This window comes from Choloepus didactylus, chromosome 8 (genome assembly GCF_015220235.1).
Source record: "Choloepus didactylus isolate mChoDid1 chromosome 8, mChoDid1.pri, whole genome shotgun sequence".
NCBI classification, from domain to species: Eukaryota; Metazoa; Chordata; class Mammalia; order Pilosa; family Megalonychidae; genus Choloepus; species Choloepus didactylus.
Genome location: NC_051314.1, coordinates 67,062,976 through 67,080,419, shown reverse-complemented (window position 1 = coordinate 67,080,419; position 17,444 = coordinate 67,062,976). Strand labels below are relative to the sequence as shown.

At 40.3% G+C, this 17,444-nt stretch overlaps 1 protein-coding gene across 1 annotated transcript in view; it reads left to right on the top strand.

Moving 5' to 3' along the window:
• RASSF3 (Ras association domain family member 3) overlaps positions 1–17,444 on the top strand; it is a 69,987-nt gene that overhangs the window by 48,147 nt on the left and 4,396 nt on the right. Inside the window, exons 2-4 of the mRNA XM_037844995.1 lie at positions 7,018–7,125; positions 8,900–9,137; positions 10,809–10,918. Coding sequence (XP_037700923.1) covers positions 7,018–7,125; positions 8,900–9,137; positions 10,809–10,918 — 456 coding nt within the window. The remainder of the gene's footprint in view (positions 1–7,017; positions 7,126–8,899; positions 9,138–10,808; positions 10,919–17,444) is intronic.

Here is a 17,444-nt window from a genome sequence, read left to right as displayed (position 1 = left end):
ATTATCAGGGAAACTGAGTCCTTCAGGATACACCTTCCTTTGAGAACCTAAGAATCAACTGCTTCTTTCATTTGGATGGAGACCCCAGAAGGGAGGGACTGTGGCAAGGGTGCTGATTAACTTGCGGCCACGTTCTTTTTCCAATGAACAGAGCTGATGAGCTGATTTGGTTGTGCATGGCTCTGAGGCCTCTAATAATCTCTTCTTTGTTTACCTAGCTCACCTAGAATTTGAAAGAAAGTTAAACCAGTTGTGGAACATATCACCTTTCAGAAATGAATAGCATCTTAATTGACCCCCCTTTGAAAACACGTCAAACAGATTTCTAAGTCTGCTTGTAATCTGGTCTGCCTTGAGGTTGGGATCTCAAGCTGGGCGTGCTGGGGTGACTGGTCCACCTCCAAGTTTGTTTTCTGGCTCCAGACAAATGAGTGGCTGTTTGACTGTTGGCACGCGACCCGGTTTGAAAAGTACAACCATATAGGGTATGGCAGACTGGTAACCAGGGGGTTTAAAAAGTGAAGTCATGGAAGGCCCAGTTGAAGCTTTTTAATGTGTTATCGGCAACTGTAATTAATCTTATTAACATGCTGGGCCCATGCCTGCTTTTACTGCCCGAGTGTGTGAGGGCATTTCAGGCGGCATGCTTTGAAGGGCTGTCTTTCTTTGATGATGCCAATGGATAACAGAAGCGTATAAAACTTTGTATCTGGAATTATAAAGGCCTTTGTATGCCTCTGTGAATTCATTCAGTTTTGAGGAAGTGAGCACAAAAACTTCAAGCAGCCTGATAAGATGTACAAAGAGCACAATTTTGCAAATGCTGCCTTCTAGCTCTATGGCATTGGAATCAAGTGGAAGGAATGGAGCCCTCCTCTTGGTGCCCAGCATTGTGCCAGTTCCTGCATGAGAGATTTTAAAACACTGTTGGCTAATTGAGGCAAGAGTAAACACAGGAAACAACAAACCATAGAAGGCACCGTGGATGCTGAATCTGAGAATGATGGGGTAGCATAGGGGTTCTGAGGATAGGGAGATGAGGCTCTTGTGGTTAGGAAGGCTTCCTGGGTGGGGTGGGTCTTGAAGATGAAGATCAATTGGATCCTTGGGGGGGGTGTGTGGGGTGTTCTAAATGAAGGTGGCTAGATGAGCAGTGGCGGGGGCATTTTGTGCATGTGGGGTTCTCAGCAGGGAGTTAAAGCATGGGCTGACCGGGTTAGGATGGTATAGTGATGGGAGGTAAGGTTGGGGAGAGTATATAATGCAGTAGGTGGTACACTTTGAACTCTCTCCCAACCCTCTTTTTCTTTCTTACAAATGCTTTTAAGAGAAGGCTAGTGCAGTACTTCCATCCTTATAAGGTTGTTGCTTCGTTCTTTTTTTGAAGTCCATTTTTTTTTAGAAGTCTCCTAAAATACCCACCTAGACTCCCTTCTGCTGTTCTCTGGGTTATTAACAAGTAGCCTTGGGGATAAAGAGGGTCCTTACGATGTGAAGTTCAACAGATGCGGTTTGGGGTGTGCTAATATCCCCAAAAGAAACAATCTACTCACCAAGGTTAATAATTAATAAGAGAAAAGAAATATCAGGTCCTGTATATTTGCACATAATTAAGAATGTCACACAAACTTTATTAAAGTCTATTCTCCTAAGGTTTCCTTGCTGTATGCTCATATAGATTTCTCAACTGCAAGACGCCTCAGAGCCTTGAGTGAGACATGCTCCTCCCAGTCTGGAAGACAGACCTCCTTCTGGCTGTGCAGGTTTAGGGGCCATTCCTTATAATGTCTGTATTAGTCATAGGGTCTACTTTGTGTCCCTAAAAGAAATATCAGAACGGTTTTTTTCCTGGCTAATCATACTTTAGTCTAGTTCAGGAGCAGTTGACTTGTTGAAAATGTCTTCTGAGCCCCCAAACTGCTTGCTCTCTAGCCTCTAGAAATCACCTTGCATACTTAATACGGTGTGTGAACCTGCTTTGGTTTGTTTCAAGGCTCCTCCCTGATTGTGGTGGAAAGACCTCTGTCAGAGAATGTTTTTCTCTTTCAGTCCATGGTACCTTATTTGATGTCCTTATTGAAAACAGCCTTGGAAGGAAAGGAAGGAGTCTGTACTTAGATCTCATTGAACTCAAGCTATCCCTGAATTTCATTTGCAACAGGAGCCCACTGCTCCAAGAAATGTGTGGTCTTAGTTATTAAAGAGCTTGGTTCTTTGAACTGTAAATACTACTGGCTGGAACCTGTTCTCTGGGTACTCCAGTCTGTTGGGACATGGTTAGGCAATTGCGTGTTTCCAAAACTGGAAATGAGGTGAAAAAGGTAGGAATTCACATGAGCGTGGATTATAGCTTTGCTTGGAGAAAGTGCCTGTTGGTGCTTCTCTTCTCTACTGACACAGGCTGCACTCCAAACCCAGCCAGGGGTCAGAGCGGCTCTGCATGAACGCTACGGGACCCCAATAAAGAGGGGTGATGGCACCATTTACTGAGTGGTTGTCATGAACCCCTAGCACCAGGCACAGTGCATATATTATCTGCCAGTCAGGTCAGAGAATCTATGCTATTTGCCTTTTGGGGTGGGAAGGGGCCCATAGCTTTATATCATAAAGAGGTATGTAGTGCAAAAAAAAAAAAAAAAGAAGGGTGGGTGGAGAGTAAAGACAACTTTGCTGAGCCAAAAGTCAAGAAAAGGTTTCTACCACTACTGTCTCATCCAGCTTCAAGTGCCTGGGACCCAGCCTGGCACCAGTATGTAGACAAAAGTAGTTGTTGAATAATGGGCTGTATTATATTTTCATAACAGTTCTAAAAAGTAGATATTGTATTGCACATTTTACAGAGATGAGAAAACCGAGGCTCCGAGAAGTTAAATAACTCACCTCTGGTCACACAGCTAGAAAGTGGCAGAGGGCTGACAGTCCTCTGTATATCTAAACTGTAGCCCACACGCCTTCACTAGGCTGAAATAGAGGGAGCAGTGGGGGCATATTCATCTTCTTGCTCTTTCTCTTTAACTGTCACTCTCATCTCAATCACATTGTTTTTGTTTTATTTTTAATTTTTAAATTTTGGTGTAATTTCAGGATTACAGAAAAGTTGCACAATAGTACAAAAAATCCTCAGCTCCTCTACCCAGGTTGATAGGGGTATATTTTAGGAATCTGATTTGTGAGTCTTTGTACATGGGATTGTTACATGCTCCTTGAGCGCAGCCTGGGCCACACAGCACGAGGACTCTTGTGTGTCTTTGAGAGGTAGGGCGTGTCCCTTATGAAAACATTGGCTCGTGAAAAAAACAGTGATGCGACTCCACCCAGGAACTGCAACTTAACCCCAGAGCAGCTCTCAAGAGCTTGCTGGATGAAAATAGGAGAGGAGAGGCTAGGGTTTATAATTTTGCTTGAAGGGACTCTCCCTCTGAGGAACTTGAGGGTTTGGGGAATATACAATAAAAGTGTCTTCTAAAAAGATGACTTGTAACTTAGCAGACAGACACTCATGGTGTAGCGTCACAGCCTCATCGGCTGCCAAGTGCAATAAACCAATGTATTTTTCACTGGCTGCTGCGCCCCATGACATTTCCTCTCCTTGCCATCACAATTAAAAATTAGTGTTTATGCTCAGTGTTTATCTGTTCCACACCCCACAGTTTTCTTTCACCTTCTCCTTCTTGCTTTCAACCTTTGCACCTGTGTACCTCCTTTCCCCTTATGTGCTCCATTTTCCCCTCTCCCTCCTTCCTGCCAATACAGCTGTGTTCTCAAAGGCTGTCCTTTCCGTTTGATTCCCATTAATGTTCAGTGTAGTTGGAGGAAGGGAGGGAGGATTCTTCCCTATGTAAGAGGAAAGGGGTGGGGGTCACTTTGGGAAGTTTTCCAAATTAAGGGTCAATCTCTAGATCTGACATAAAATAAAACCACTGTCTTCCACGCCAGAGTCTGAGCTTGTATGTCCTTGCCTTCTCCCACTGCCACCAGACCTCTCCACTCAGAGAAATAGTCTTTGGTTTTCATTCTTGAAGCAATTTTTGCTCTGACATTTCTCACTCATACGCAGCCTGGGCTAGTGGATGGTAAGCACCAGGAGGGAGGAGTGGGGTCTGCCTTGTCGTGTCTGAGGTCCCCATGCTTAGGCAGGCGCCAGCAAGCTGCAGGAGCTCAGCAAGTACTTGCTGAATGGACAGGCATGGTCTGGTGGCCTGGTGTAGGGACTGCTGCATTAGCTGACTTAAAAATATAGATCATGGCTTTTTAGGTTTTAGCCGCTTTCTGGGATTTACTTCCCATTTGATCTCATGATTGAGTTGTTTAGCCTGGAAGGGATTGTAAAGCTCCTTGGGTGCAGGTCTTCTCGATTATTGCTCCGTACAGTTTCCTTGGTTTTTAATCTTTGAGAAGGAAGGATAATTGTCACATAAGCATGTCTCAGTTATCTATAAGAGGATGATCCAGGAAAAGTTTCTTTTTCTAGACTGGCTTGTTTTTATGATTTTTCCCCAAACTTCTTGGGACTGCTGCCTCTGGCCTGCTTATGTTAGGGGGCTTAAAAAAGGCTAAGTTTGATAGCATGAGCAAAGCCTGTCATTAGGAATTGACCCACTTTACCTACCGCTGCTCTTGGCTCTTAATCGTTCCCTTTACTCCTTTCCCTTCTTTCATTCTCAGAACTCTCACTTCTTATTTAAGTCGTAAACCCCGAGAATATATATGCTACTGGATACGTGTAACAGCCATTTCATGTGTTATTAATGGTGAGTCTTTGGTTTCCTTGATTCCTGAAATAGAACCATCTTGCCCCAGTAGTCATACCCGTGAAAGCATCATCTCATCTTTGCAACCAGAGCCTATTTATTAGACCAGGAAGCACCTTAGAGATGATCTACTCCAGTCCCTTCATTTATGAAATGAGGGTACAGGCTCAGAAAGGTTAGGACATCCCAGGGAATGAGACTGGTTGTTGACAGACTCAGAACTGGAGCTCTGCTCTTGCTGGAATAGTGTGCTTTTGCCCTGTCAACCTCACATCCCACATTTATGAAATTGTAAGTCTCTTGTCATGTGTGCACATTTTAGAATATGCATTAAAGAGTCTTTGGACAGTTAATACTTTAAAATTAATAAAGAATCAAAGACCACCTCATTTTCTTCTTTAGCTCTGTCTGGTAGCCATTTAATTGTGGATTGAAAAGAACTGGGCAAGCAGAAGAGGTACAGTATTTGTTTTAAATTTCTTTGGAAATAGCTCGTGAGGCTTCAGACAAATTCTTTTAATCCACAGCCACTGACAGCTTTGGGATTTTATACTGGCAGATAGAATGTTCCCAGGGGACTTTGAGGTCTGCCCCTGAAGCTAGGGGATGAATCTGTTATCTTGTTCAGAAATGATATTTCTCCATCATTACTCAATATGCTGATATGTCAGACCTTGCCAGGATGGTGCTTCCATTGAAAAGTTCCTGAGATAACTTCTAGTCAGCACACCTTTCTCAAGCTCAAATATCAAAGAACTTGGGGCTTGAATGGATCAAGAACCATTTTATACTTGATATGGTGTTCATGCAAATTCTCTAGTAGCCATTCCACGTGTGTTTATCACACGAGGTCATCATAAGTGGATGGGAACATATGTCTGCTTGGTTAGCTATCCAGCTGTGAGGATGGCATGATGTACCTTTTCAAAGGTTTTATTTATTTAATTATTGGGGGAATCATCAGATTTTAATTGCTTTTCCTTTCTTTGTCCTGAAGATTTTTAGGATCCTTCATCTTCTTTTCTGAGTTGCTTCTCAGGTTTGAATCTGATTAAACAGCCTTTCCTTATCAAAGTGTTCAAACACCCACACCCAGAACCGTGGAGACCTTTTTGATTTAGTGGAAAGAGCATATAAAGCAGCTGGATTAAAATTGAACTTGGTCTTTTAACTAGTTGGGTTGTCCTTGGACAAGCCTCTTGACCTCTGTAAGTCTCAGTTATCCTTACCTGTAAAATGGGGATACTGTTAGCTCATCATTGTGAGGATTAAATGAGAGGACGACATATTGAGAGGTCTCAGTAAATGTTTGGAGTTGGTGGGTTTTGGGATCCAACTGCAGTTCCATTGCTTTCATATCACATTAAAGTTTCTTTTGGCAGGTTCATTTACTTCTTAGAATTTGATATCTTCATCCAGAAGCTGGGAATGGTAACACTTCCTTGGTCAGGTTGCTGGGAAAATTAAATACAATAAAGTCAGGTGCCTAGCATACTTGACTTTGTTGATGTCACAAAACACGTTTGGCCATCTGTGATCATGTTAGTCGCTGCAGGAGGATATGGAATGTTTAAGCTCTTTAGAAAATAAACCATTAGTGAATTCTTGACAGTGATAAGATTTTATAAATATTTTTCCCTATGGGGTGTGGTGAGGCAGGGATGGAGTGGAGTGGGGCAGGGGAAGTCTGGCCACTTGTATCTTGGTAGGAGGATTTGTTAGGCAGATAAATTAGCCTCTGGAAGTTCTGTACAGTTTGACGGGTCAGTGGTTAGTGCCAGTTAATATTTATTAACTACCATGCTTTTTGCTGATAAATATTGTAAAGCTATATGAAGACCATAAAGTTAATAGAATCTGCTAAAGAGAAGCCTTTGGTATGCCTTTAAATATTTTTAAATAGAAATGGCCAATCTAACGGTACTCTGAAGAAATGGTATTTTTGCAGAAGGGAAATTTAGCAAAGACAGTTTTTTTTTTTTTGCAAAATACTATTTAATGAAGTGTTGTTTTTAGCCACTGACACAACAGTTTTATTTGATATATACCTTAGGAAGACTATAGTCTGGAGAAAAGAGAACCATAATTGGTGGATGAGCTGAAGATTTGAAAGAGAGAGAGGGTGTGTGTGTGTGTGTGTGTGTGTGTGTATTTCAGGAAAAGTGCACCGTGGTTTGTGTGTAGAATGTAAAAAGATCTCTGGCTTATCTGCATTTTTTTTTTTCCTGTGATTGCTCACGTGTGGCCTGGATTGTTTTTCTTCTAGGATGTGGAGAAGGAGAAGGAAACCCAGAATTACCTCACCAAAGAGGAAGTCAAAGAGAAAGTTCATAAATACAATTTAGCAGTCACAGACAAATTGAAGATGACCTTGGTAAGCAATCACTTTACTGTTCTGGTTGACACATGTGAAAAGACAAATACAGGTGGTTGGTACTACAATTTGTGTATTTGAAAATCTCTGAATAACACTGCAAGTCAATGTATGTGGGACAGGAAAAGAGAAAATTTCTGCATCTTTCTAATTTAATCTGTATTTAGAAGTAGCTTTATCTCAAAACCAGTTGCTGGTTTGTCCTTTAAAAAGTGAAATTCTTTCTTAAAAATTTATTTTAAAAATGATTTTGTGACCCACTCCAAGGGTGTTTAGCATCTAGTGTAATCATTGTGTGTTTAACATATAGATGGCAAATCAGATTCTAACAAGACCTCAGATAAGTTTTATCTTGTGAAAACAAATGTGAAAGTATCAGGAAAAGGATTTTGTGCCTGTGGATTGGAATACAGTTGAGCTAGGGTTTTTCTCAGCAGCTTGTCAGCTTCAGATGAGATTATATAATGTTCAGCTTCCTATGTGTTATTGTTGCAGGTCTACAGTGTTGTACCACAGTGTTTATGCACAGTGGGGAGAGAAGGTGTAGGAGGGAGAAGGTACAGGGCTTGAGGACAATAAAACCAGAGCTGACAACAGAGCTAGATTATTCCTGTTCGTCTGACCTGAACCTGCGGCTTTGCGTGGCCCGCCTGCTTGGTGACCTTCTGTGAGTCGCCTGCCAGTGTTGGGGGTCCTCGGACCTCTGCTTCCCAGTCTGTTGGCTGTGAACGGACGGAGTTCAGCCAGGGACAGAGTGACCTGTTCAGAACAGGCCCTACTGAATTCTGTAGCCCCGGGGGAGGAAGGAGCATTTAAATATAAACCCTTGTGATAAAGGATCCCTTTCCTTTCCCCAGTGGGACTTCACCAACGATGGGGGTGGGGGGGGGCAGATAATTCCAAGATGATTCTTCATTATCCCAACAGTGTTATTTTTTCCTTTTTCAACAGACACATTTTTCATCAAAGGAGAAAAATCCTACTTGCCATATTTTCTTTCCCCATAGACACAGGTTTCCATAAAGCACTACAATAAGTTTTTTTCTAAATCTACTCAATATTAAAAAAAAAAAGAGACAAAACCATTGTTATTATTTTTTTTAATCCTACCATAACTTAAGACACATGCCTATAATATCTGTTGTTCACATTGTAGTTTGAATTTGTTTTAAGAATATTGTGGCTTGAGGTGCCTGAGAGGCATCATAATATATTCCGTACTATATGGGATGTATGCTGTATAAAAATGTTTAAGCAAAATTTGTAATCTAGTACATATCACAATAGCTACTGGGAATAAAAATGGCCTGTTTTCTTACTGTCAACTCATTATTTACGTAGGTACTTCAAAGTCCTAATCATGACCACTGCTGTTTCCTTTAAGCATTTGGCCTAGAAATATCCCCCAAGCCATAGTAAGTTTTGTAGTTTGGCCAGAATCTGTTGCAGTGGAGTTGTAACCTCACACCTGGGACCTGACCTTTCACACGTGGCTAAGGAGGCACGAGTGATCTGGGGTCTGGGACCCAGTCGGCCACACCATTAGGCATCTTGGTGGCTGCATCTGCCCCACAGACCTTGCCTCTGGAAGCTCTTTGCTGGAGTGGGTTAACCTCCCTCTGAGGTCATTCCCAAGGGGAAGTCTTTAGTGAAGTTCTGCCACAATCTGTGGAAGAAAAGAACAAGAGAAAGAGTGTTTCACCTTCCTGTTTATTTAGTTTTGATACCTCCCCTAAAATGCCTACCTAAATGCCTGCTTTTCTTTCTTCTTCAGAATTCAAATGGGATTTACACTGGCTTCATTAAAGTACAGATGGAACTCTGCAAACCCCCACAGTCTTCTCAGAACCCTGGAAAACTCGCTGCCAGTAGCAATGGCTGTATGAATACACTTCATATCAGTAGCACAAACACTGTCGGGGAAGTGATTGAAGCCCTGCTCAAGAAGTTTCTCGTGACCGATAGCCCTGCCAAGTTTGCACTTTATAAGCGTTGCCACAGGGAAGATCAAGGTATACCTCTGCGCTTAAAATTAAAGTGGTCTCTGCTTTTATATGTGTCTTTTGTCCACATTAACAGAAGGACGACTTATCTGTGTCAGTTATGTCAGAGCCCCAGGACAGATTCTGTAGGCCGTGGTGATCACGGCATGTGCTTACTGTTTACTGCTGTCCATGTTTTTGAGTTCGACAGTTGTGATTCTGGGGGAGCTCGAAGGCATCTGCATATGGTGGGCATTTGTGTAGGACTTTGTGATGAACACAGGGGCAAGGGGATAGCTTTGCATTTAATGTTCTTCTGGACAAAAAGTGTGCCTCTGTGCTTGAAGCCTTCCATTGCTCACTCCACATTTGAGCTGCATCTGACTATGGAGTGGGCTGGTGGACTTGAATTCTGTGAGACCTTGAGGACAGGGAGGCACACGTGTTTTGCAGCATAGTTCAGGCTACATAAATGGCACAGTGCTGAGTTCTTGCTTCCTTAGCTTGCTTAGTGTTACCTTGGAATGTGTGGCGTCCCTCCCCACAGAAGCACCTTAAATGGGTGAAGAACATTTTGATCTGGGTTCTGTTGGTCTGAACTTTATACCCACATTCAAATGATTGAAAGAGAATGTTAAATTACTGCTTGATACTGAATAAGATATTCTAGGTCAGACAGTTGCACTGAAATTGTTAACAATGGTAGACAACAGTTACTTAGTTATTCACTAAGTGCTAATTTGAAAATGATGTGTATGTGTGAGCAATAAACTAAGCTTTCTCTGGTTTTTCTGAGTAAAGCCTAAAGCATCTGTAGAGGAAAATATACTAATCTCGACATGACAGGAATGTGTTTTAGTTGCATGGGGATTAGACCCAGCTTGTTGCTGAGTCTGCATACATTTACTGCATGCAGAGCATGCGCCAGGCCCTGGGGAATATAGAAATGAGTAGACCTGGATTCCTGTCCTCAGGAGCTACAGGTTTAGTTGCAGGGGGGAGTTATATCTGCCAGGAAATTGGCACCCATAGTGCAGACTAATGTGCTGGTGATGTGTATATTTTATCTGAAAGTGCCAAGATCATGTTGAGGAGCTCAGGTGGCATCTTCATCTTGCCAGCTTCTTTGCCTGCTCACCTGGCCTTTAGCTGCACAATCTGACAGTAATAGCATCCCATTGAAATATTACCTTCATGGCTGGCAGATCTTTGAACATGGCAGGCAGTGTCAGTCCCCATGTGTGTAGCATGACACACATAAAGCTGTTTGAAGCCACCAGAACTTGAATTCTGTTTAGTTTGTTGGAGGCCATGAATCCTAAATATTCATCTGAGAAGAGAGAGTTTTACTAGAAGAGCTCTGATTTCATGTTTTTTGATTATTTATATATATATATATAAAAGCAGTTGCACAGTTTAGATTCTTATTGCTTTCTAAAAGGAGGAGTAGAACTGATTATAACTATATTTTTGCATTAATACTCATTTAAATTTCCTTCTTAATAAAGGTGCAGTTTATATTGTGTGGATAGAAAGGAAATAGTAAATAGATTTCATCCCTATGGGCTATTGGTAATAAGAGGAGGAGAATTGTGAGAAGTAATATGGACTGTTAACGTTATCTGGAGGAGGGGATGGTAATAGGAAGGTGGTTTAGATGGTTTAGTGTGTGCATGACATGCAGTTTGTTTCCTTACCCAGTCTACGCCTGCAAGCTGTCAGACCGGGAACATCCGCTCCATCTGCGTTTGGTAGCAGGGCCCAGGACAGATACACTTAGTTTTGTTCTTCGTGAGCATGACATTGGAGAGGTGAGTGATTGTTCATTATTTTCTTCAACTATACAGAACAACTGACCCTGTTTTGTTGCTCTAGTGTAGTGACTTTACCACTGGGCAGGGTGGGCAAAGAGTGAAAGAGACAGAGTGTATGTCTGTGTGTCTGTCTGTCTCGTTGTCTGTCAAGGAGAGATAGTCCAATGGAATATGGCTTTCTGTGTGTTTCTGAATTGTCAGAAATCAACCCAAAGTTAGTCTGTAGTAAAATTCGCTTAAAGTATTACGCTGATCTGAAATTTTCAGAGGTGGAAGGCGATCACATTTTTTACTTGATCTCCACCCAGAGTCGTTTTTACCCCTTCCGCTTCCAAAGTACTCTAATCAAGCTGAACTTTGAAAGTTGACACTCTCCATATGTTTGCTACTAACACAAGTCTCCAAGCTAATTTATTCTAAAGGGAAATAAAAGGAAATTTAATCTCTTTACTGTAAAAGATAGAAAGATTGTTTTCTTCCTACGGTCTTTTGCCCCCTGCCCAGTTAAGTGATTAAGAAATTATGTTTATATATACATCATCTGCCATTCTCTCCAGGGAGGGGTTGTATTTAGGCCAGTTCAGAGTTGAAGGAAAAAGTATTGTCGACCTGCCCTAGATCAGGTGTCAACTTTAAAATGACACGGGTCCTCAGTTTTGCTTGTCTGGAAGAATAGGAAATCATATGAAATGTCCATGTAGGGCAGTTTGCAATGCAGTGAGGCTAGGGTTTCCAGGTAAAAGTTAGGGAACCAGGACTCAACTTGCTGCTGCATCCCGTTAGATTAACAAGGTGTCTCATCTTTCAGTCCTCATTAAGTCTCATGTAAAATGGGACTTAAGACTATAAAATGTGATTTTGAGTCACAAATGAGAAATGATGTGAACTTGGTTTGTAGGGTATTAACTTTATATGTAAAGTGTAAAATTAGAACTTTATTTAGGGGAGTTTTAGGAAGACAGTGATTTTATATATTTTTGAAGTGACTTTTGATTTATTCTGATATTTTGAAGCATTTAAATTCAGGTTCTCATTTTGGGGAAGGAAGCTGGGTGCAGAAGTCTAATTTGGGTTTGCAGCTTGGCGTATGGCATGATTGCTCTGAAAGCCTAAGCTGACTTAGCATAATCTTAACGTTTTACTTTTCTTATTATTGGTCTTTTAAATAATGCACATAGTTTAGTGGCAGCTAGAGCTCTTAGAGCGTCATTATCTGGGAAGGAATTATGCTAACTTGAGTTTTAAAATTTACTTTGGCAATGTGTTTTTAATGTTGCAGACTGCTTTTTGGACCTCTGTGTGGTGTTTCTTGCTCATTTAAAGTTAACTTTCCATAGCTGTCAGGAGATGGGAAGGAAAAGCTATTTTCAATGTCTTTATTTTGGAGAACTTAACGTGTGAAAAATAAAATGTTCTTTTTTTTTTCTTTTTTTAAATTAACAGGGTGTTTGAATGTTGAAAGTTTTGCTCTCATATTCCATGGTTTAATAAACAGCTCAAAATTCCTCTCTAGGAAGCTTTCTATCATTGAATTCTTTTGTTTTCTTTCATTCTCCTCTCCATTCTTTTATTATTATTATTAAATTAGGGAAGTTGTGGGTTTACAGAACAATCATACATAAAATACAGGATTCCCATACACTCCCCCAACCCCCAACACCTTGCATTGGTGTTGAACATTTGTTAAATTGATGATAGCCTTTTGTTACAAATTATTGTTCTATTTTTTTAACAATTAGTTACTTTTGTTAAAATTGATGAAAGATTATTAAAATTGTACTATTGTCTATTATCCATAATTCACATTAGGTGTTATTTTCTCCATTGTACGACCCTATTATTAACACCTGTATTAATATTGTACATTGTTATAATTCATGAAACTGTTCTTATACTTGTACTGTTAACTTGTCCATCATCTTTAGTAGGTGTCACTGTGTTGTATAGTCCTATGTTTTATCTTCTAATTTTTATTCTAGTGATAAATATATCCTAAAGTTTCCCCTTTTAACCACATTCACCTCTATAGTTAAGCACTGTTGATTACCCTCACAATAATGTGCTACCATCACCGCTATCCATTTTGACACCTTTACCATCAAACCTAAATAGGCATTCTGTATAAGTTATGCATCAACTCCCGTTTTCTAATCCCATACTATCTCCTGGTAGCCTATATTCTAGATTCTAACTCCTTGAGTTTACTTATTATAATTAGTCCATAACAGTGAGATCATACAATATTGGCCTTTTGTGTCTTGCTTATTTCAGTCAACATAATGTCCTCTAGGTTCCTCCATGTTGTCACATGCATCAGGCCTTCATTGCTTTTTCAGCTGTTTGTATAGACCACATTTTGTTTATCCATTTATCAGTTGATGGACACTTGGGTTGCTTCCATCTTACAGCAATTGTGAATAATGCTGCTAGGAACATTGGTGTGCAAATATCTGTTCGAGTATGTTGGTGAGGATTTTTGCATCTACATTCATAAGATAAATAGGTCTGTAATTTTCTTCTCTTGTAGTATCTTTATTTGGCTTTGTAATTAGGATGATGTTGGCTTCATAGAATGAGTTATGTAGTGTTCCCTCCTCTTCTGTTTTTTTTGGAAGAGGTTGAGCAGGATTGGTATTAATTCTCATTGAAATCATTGGTAGAATTCACTTTTGATGTCCTGGGCTTTTCTTTCTTGGGAGGTTTTGATGACTGAGTCAATCTCTTGTAATTGGTTTGTTGAGGTCTTCTAATTCTTCTTCAGTCATTGTAGGTTGTGTGTCTAGGAAATTGTCAGTTTCATCTACATTGTATAATTTGTTGGTGTATAGTTTTTCATATGATCTTTTTTGTTTCTCTGTGGTCAGGGGAAATGAGCCCCCTCATTTCTGATTTTATATAGTTGCATCTTTCTTTTTGTCTTTGTCTAGCTACGGGTTTGTCAATTTTATTGATCTCAAAGAAACAACTTTTGGTATTATTGATTCTATTTTTTGTTGTTGTTGTTGTTCTCAATTTCATTTATTTCTGCTCTAATCTGTAATTTCTTTCCTTTTGCTTGCTTTGGGATTAGTTTGCTCTTCTTTCCCTAGGTGTTTAGTTAGTTAGGCCTTTGATTTTAGCTTCTGCATTTTTTTAAATGTAGGTGTTTAGGCTATAAATTTCCTTCTCAGCATTGCCTTCACTGCAGCCCATAAGTTTTGATATGTTGTGTTCTCGATTTCATTCATCTCAAGATATTTACTGATTTCTCCTGCAGTTTCTACTTTCACTCACTGTTTAAGAGCATGTTGTTTAACCTCCATATATATTTGTGAATTTTCCAGTTCTCTGCCTGTTACTGATTTCCAGCTTTATTCCATTATGGTTAGAGAAGGTGCTTTGTATGATTTCAATCTTTTTAAAAATGTTGAGACTCTTTTTGTGACCAAACATGTGGTTATGCTAGAGAATGATCCATGTGCACTTGAGAAGAATGTATATTCTGCTGTTCTGGGGTGCAATGTTCTATATATATCTGTTAGGTCTAGTTCATTTATCATATTATTCAAGATCTCTGTTTCCTTATTGATCTTCTGTATAGATGTTCTATCTATTGATGAGAGTGGAGTATTGAAGTCTCCAGCTATTATTGTAGAGACGACTATTTCTTCCTTCATTTTTGCCAGTGTTTGCGTCATGTATTTTGGGGCACCCTGGTTAGGTGCATAAATATTTATGGTTGTTATTTCTTCTTGGGGCATTGCCCCTTTTATTAATATATAGTATCTGTTCCGGTTTGCTAATGCTGTCAGAATGCAAATACCAGAAATAGATTGGCTTTTATAAAGGGGGTTTATCTGGTTACACAGTTACAGTCTTAAGGTCATAAAGTGTCCAAGGTAAGGCATCAACAGTAGGGTACCTTCACTGAAGAAAGGTCATTGAATCTGGAAAATCTCTGTTAGCTGGGAAGGCACGTAGCTGGCATCTGCTTGCTCCCAATGTGTGTTTCAAAATGGCGTTCTCCAAAATGTCTCTGTGTCAGCCTCTTGGGGCAAACTCTGGGCAAGTCCCTCCAAAGCATCAGCAAAACTCTGCTTTCGACAGCTGTCTTCAAAATGTCTCCGTAAGTTGCAGCAGCAAGCTTTTTCTGTCTGAGCTTCTTATATAGGACTCCAGTGATTTAATTAAGAGCTTCTCTGAATGGATGGGGTCTGTATCTCCATGGAAATTATCCAATCAAAGGATTCCAACCTAATCAACACTAATATGTCTGGCCCCACAAGATTGCTTCAAAGAGTATGGCATTTTGGGGGACATCCAAACTGGCACAGTGTCCTTCCTCTTTGTCGTTTAGAACAGTTTTGCATTTAAAGTCTGTTTTGTCCGATGTAAGTGTAGCTACCCCAGCTATTTTTTGGTTACTATTTGCGTGGACTATCTTTTTTCAACCTATTTGTGTCTTTGAGGCTTAGGTGGTGAGTCTCCTGTAAACGACATATAGTTGGATCATGCTTTTTTATCCATTCTGCCAATCTATGTCTTTTATTGGGGAGTTTAATCCATTAACATCCTATGTTATTACTGTGAAGGCAGTACTTACTTCACCCATTTTATCCATTTTATCTTTACCCCTTTATCCTAAGAAAGGTATCATATCTTATTTTTGCCTCTCCTTTACCCTTTCAGTTACCCTTACTGACACTCTTCATTTCTATACTCTCCTCTAAGCCTCTCTCTCCTGTCTTTTCCTTTCAGCTTACAGGACCCCCTTTAGGATTTCTTGTAGGGGCAGGTCTCTTGTTGATGACCTCTCAGTTTCTGTTTACCTGTGAATATTTTAAACTTTCCTTCATTTTTGAAGGACAGTTTTGTCAGATAAAAAATTCTTGCCTGGCAGTGACAATCTTCTGAAAAGATTTCAAGATTTAGTACCTTAAATATAACATATCTCTGTCTTCTTGCCTCCATGGTTTCTGATGAGAAATCAGCACTTGGTCTTATTGAGCATTCCTCATATGTGACAAATCACTTTTCTCTTGCTGCTTTCAGAATTCTCTCTTTATCTTTGGCATTTGACATTCTGATTAGTATGTTTCTTGGAGTAAGTCTATTAGGATTTATTCTGTCTGGCATATGTTGCGCACCTTGAACATATATATTTATGTCTTTCATAAGAGTTGGGAAATTTTCGTCCATTATTTCCTCAGATATTCTCTCTGCCCATGTTCCCTTCTTCTGGGACATCCGTGACACATGTTTGTGTGCTTCGTGCTGTCATTCAAATCTCTGGCACACTGCTTGAATTTTTCCATTCTTTTTTCTCTCTCTCTTCTCTGTAAGATTTCAATTTTCTTGTTTTCTGGTTTATTGACTCTTTCTTCTGCCTGTTCAAATCTTCTGTTTGATGCCTCTAGTGTATTTTTTAGTCTCTTCTATTTTGCCTTTCATCCCTGTAATTTCTGTTATGTTTCTTTATAAACTTTGAAATGTTTCTTTATGTTCACTTATTGTCTTCTTAATATCCTTGATCTCTTTAGGCATATTTTCCTTCATTGTGAATTGATTTAGGAGATTTATTTGAATATCTTTGATTAGTTTTATTCCAAATTCTGTGTCTCCTCTGAAGTTTTAATTTGTTCCCTTGGCTGGGTCATATCTTCCCATTTCTTAGTATGGCTTGTAATTGCTGGTGTCTGGGCATCTGATTATCTTGATGAGTTTACGCTGAAGGTTACTTTCTCTCTCTTGTCCGGGGTTTTATTGTTGATTGGCTTTGTGTTAAGCCTCTTCTTTGATACTTAATATGCCTTGTTCTATACCTTTAGAGTTTCTGCGTTTAACTGATCAGATTTGTAGAGCTCTTCCTCATTTGACTCTTGCCCTGGATATGTAGTTCAGTTTTTAAGATTGTGCTTTTTGTGCAGTTGTCTCTTCCAGGAGAAAACTTCCTTTCCTCTGTTCTCTGGGAATCTTGATCTATTCTGTTTGTTTTTGTTTTGCCTTTATAGTGTTTTTTGTTTGTTTGTGTTAACTCTCCTTTCATTGCCTCTAGCTGCTTTTGCCTGGAGGGCAAATTCTGGGAGGAGGGTCACCCAGGAGAGAACTTTCCCAAGTCAGTTTTTCCCAGCCAAGACAGGGTCAGGGATCCAGGAAGGAGACACAGACCAGTCCAAAGTGTCCTGGGGATGGGATCAGGAAGGGCGCCAAACGCCTCTTTGACAGCTCCCGAAAACTGTGCTCTCCTGCCTGCCCAGCAAATGCAGTCCTTCAGTTAACTGTCCCTGGAGCCCCGAGGAAGCCCTGTGTCTTTAAATCTCCACCACCCTGGAGGTGAAACAATGGCTGCCAACCCTTTGTCCAGGTGGGTTGTAATACTAGCTCAGAGCAGGGATCTAGTGATCTGAATTCACTAATCAAAAGCCATGATCAGTGATCATCTGTGCCCACCCCTGTTCTTAGGGAAGAGGATTTTTATGTCCCTTTCTGCCCCAGTGAGCTAGCCAGGGACTGGTCCCCAGGGTGGCCTGTGGCAAGTGTGGGG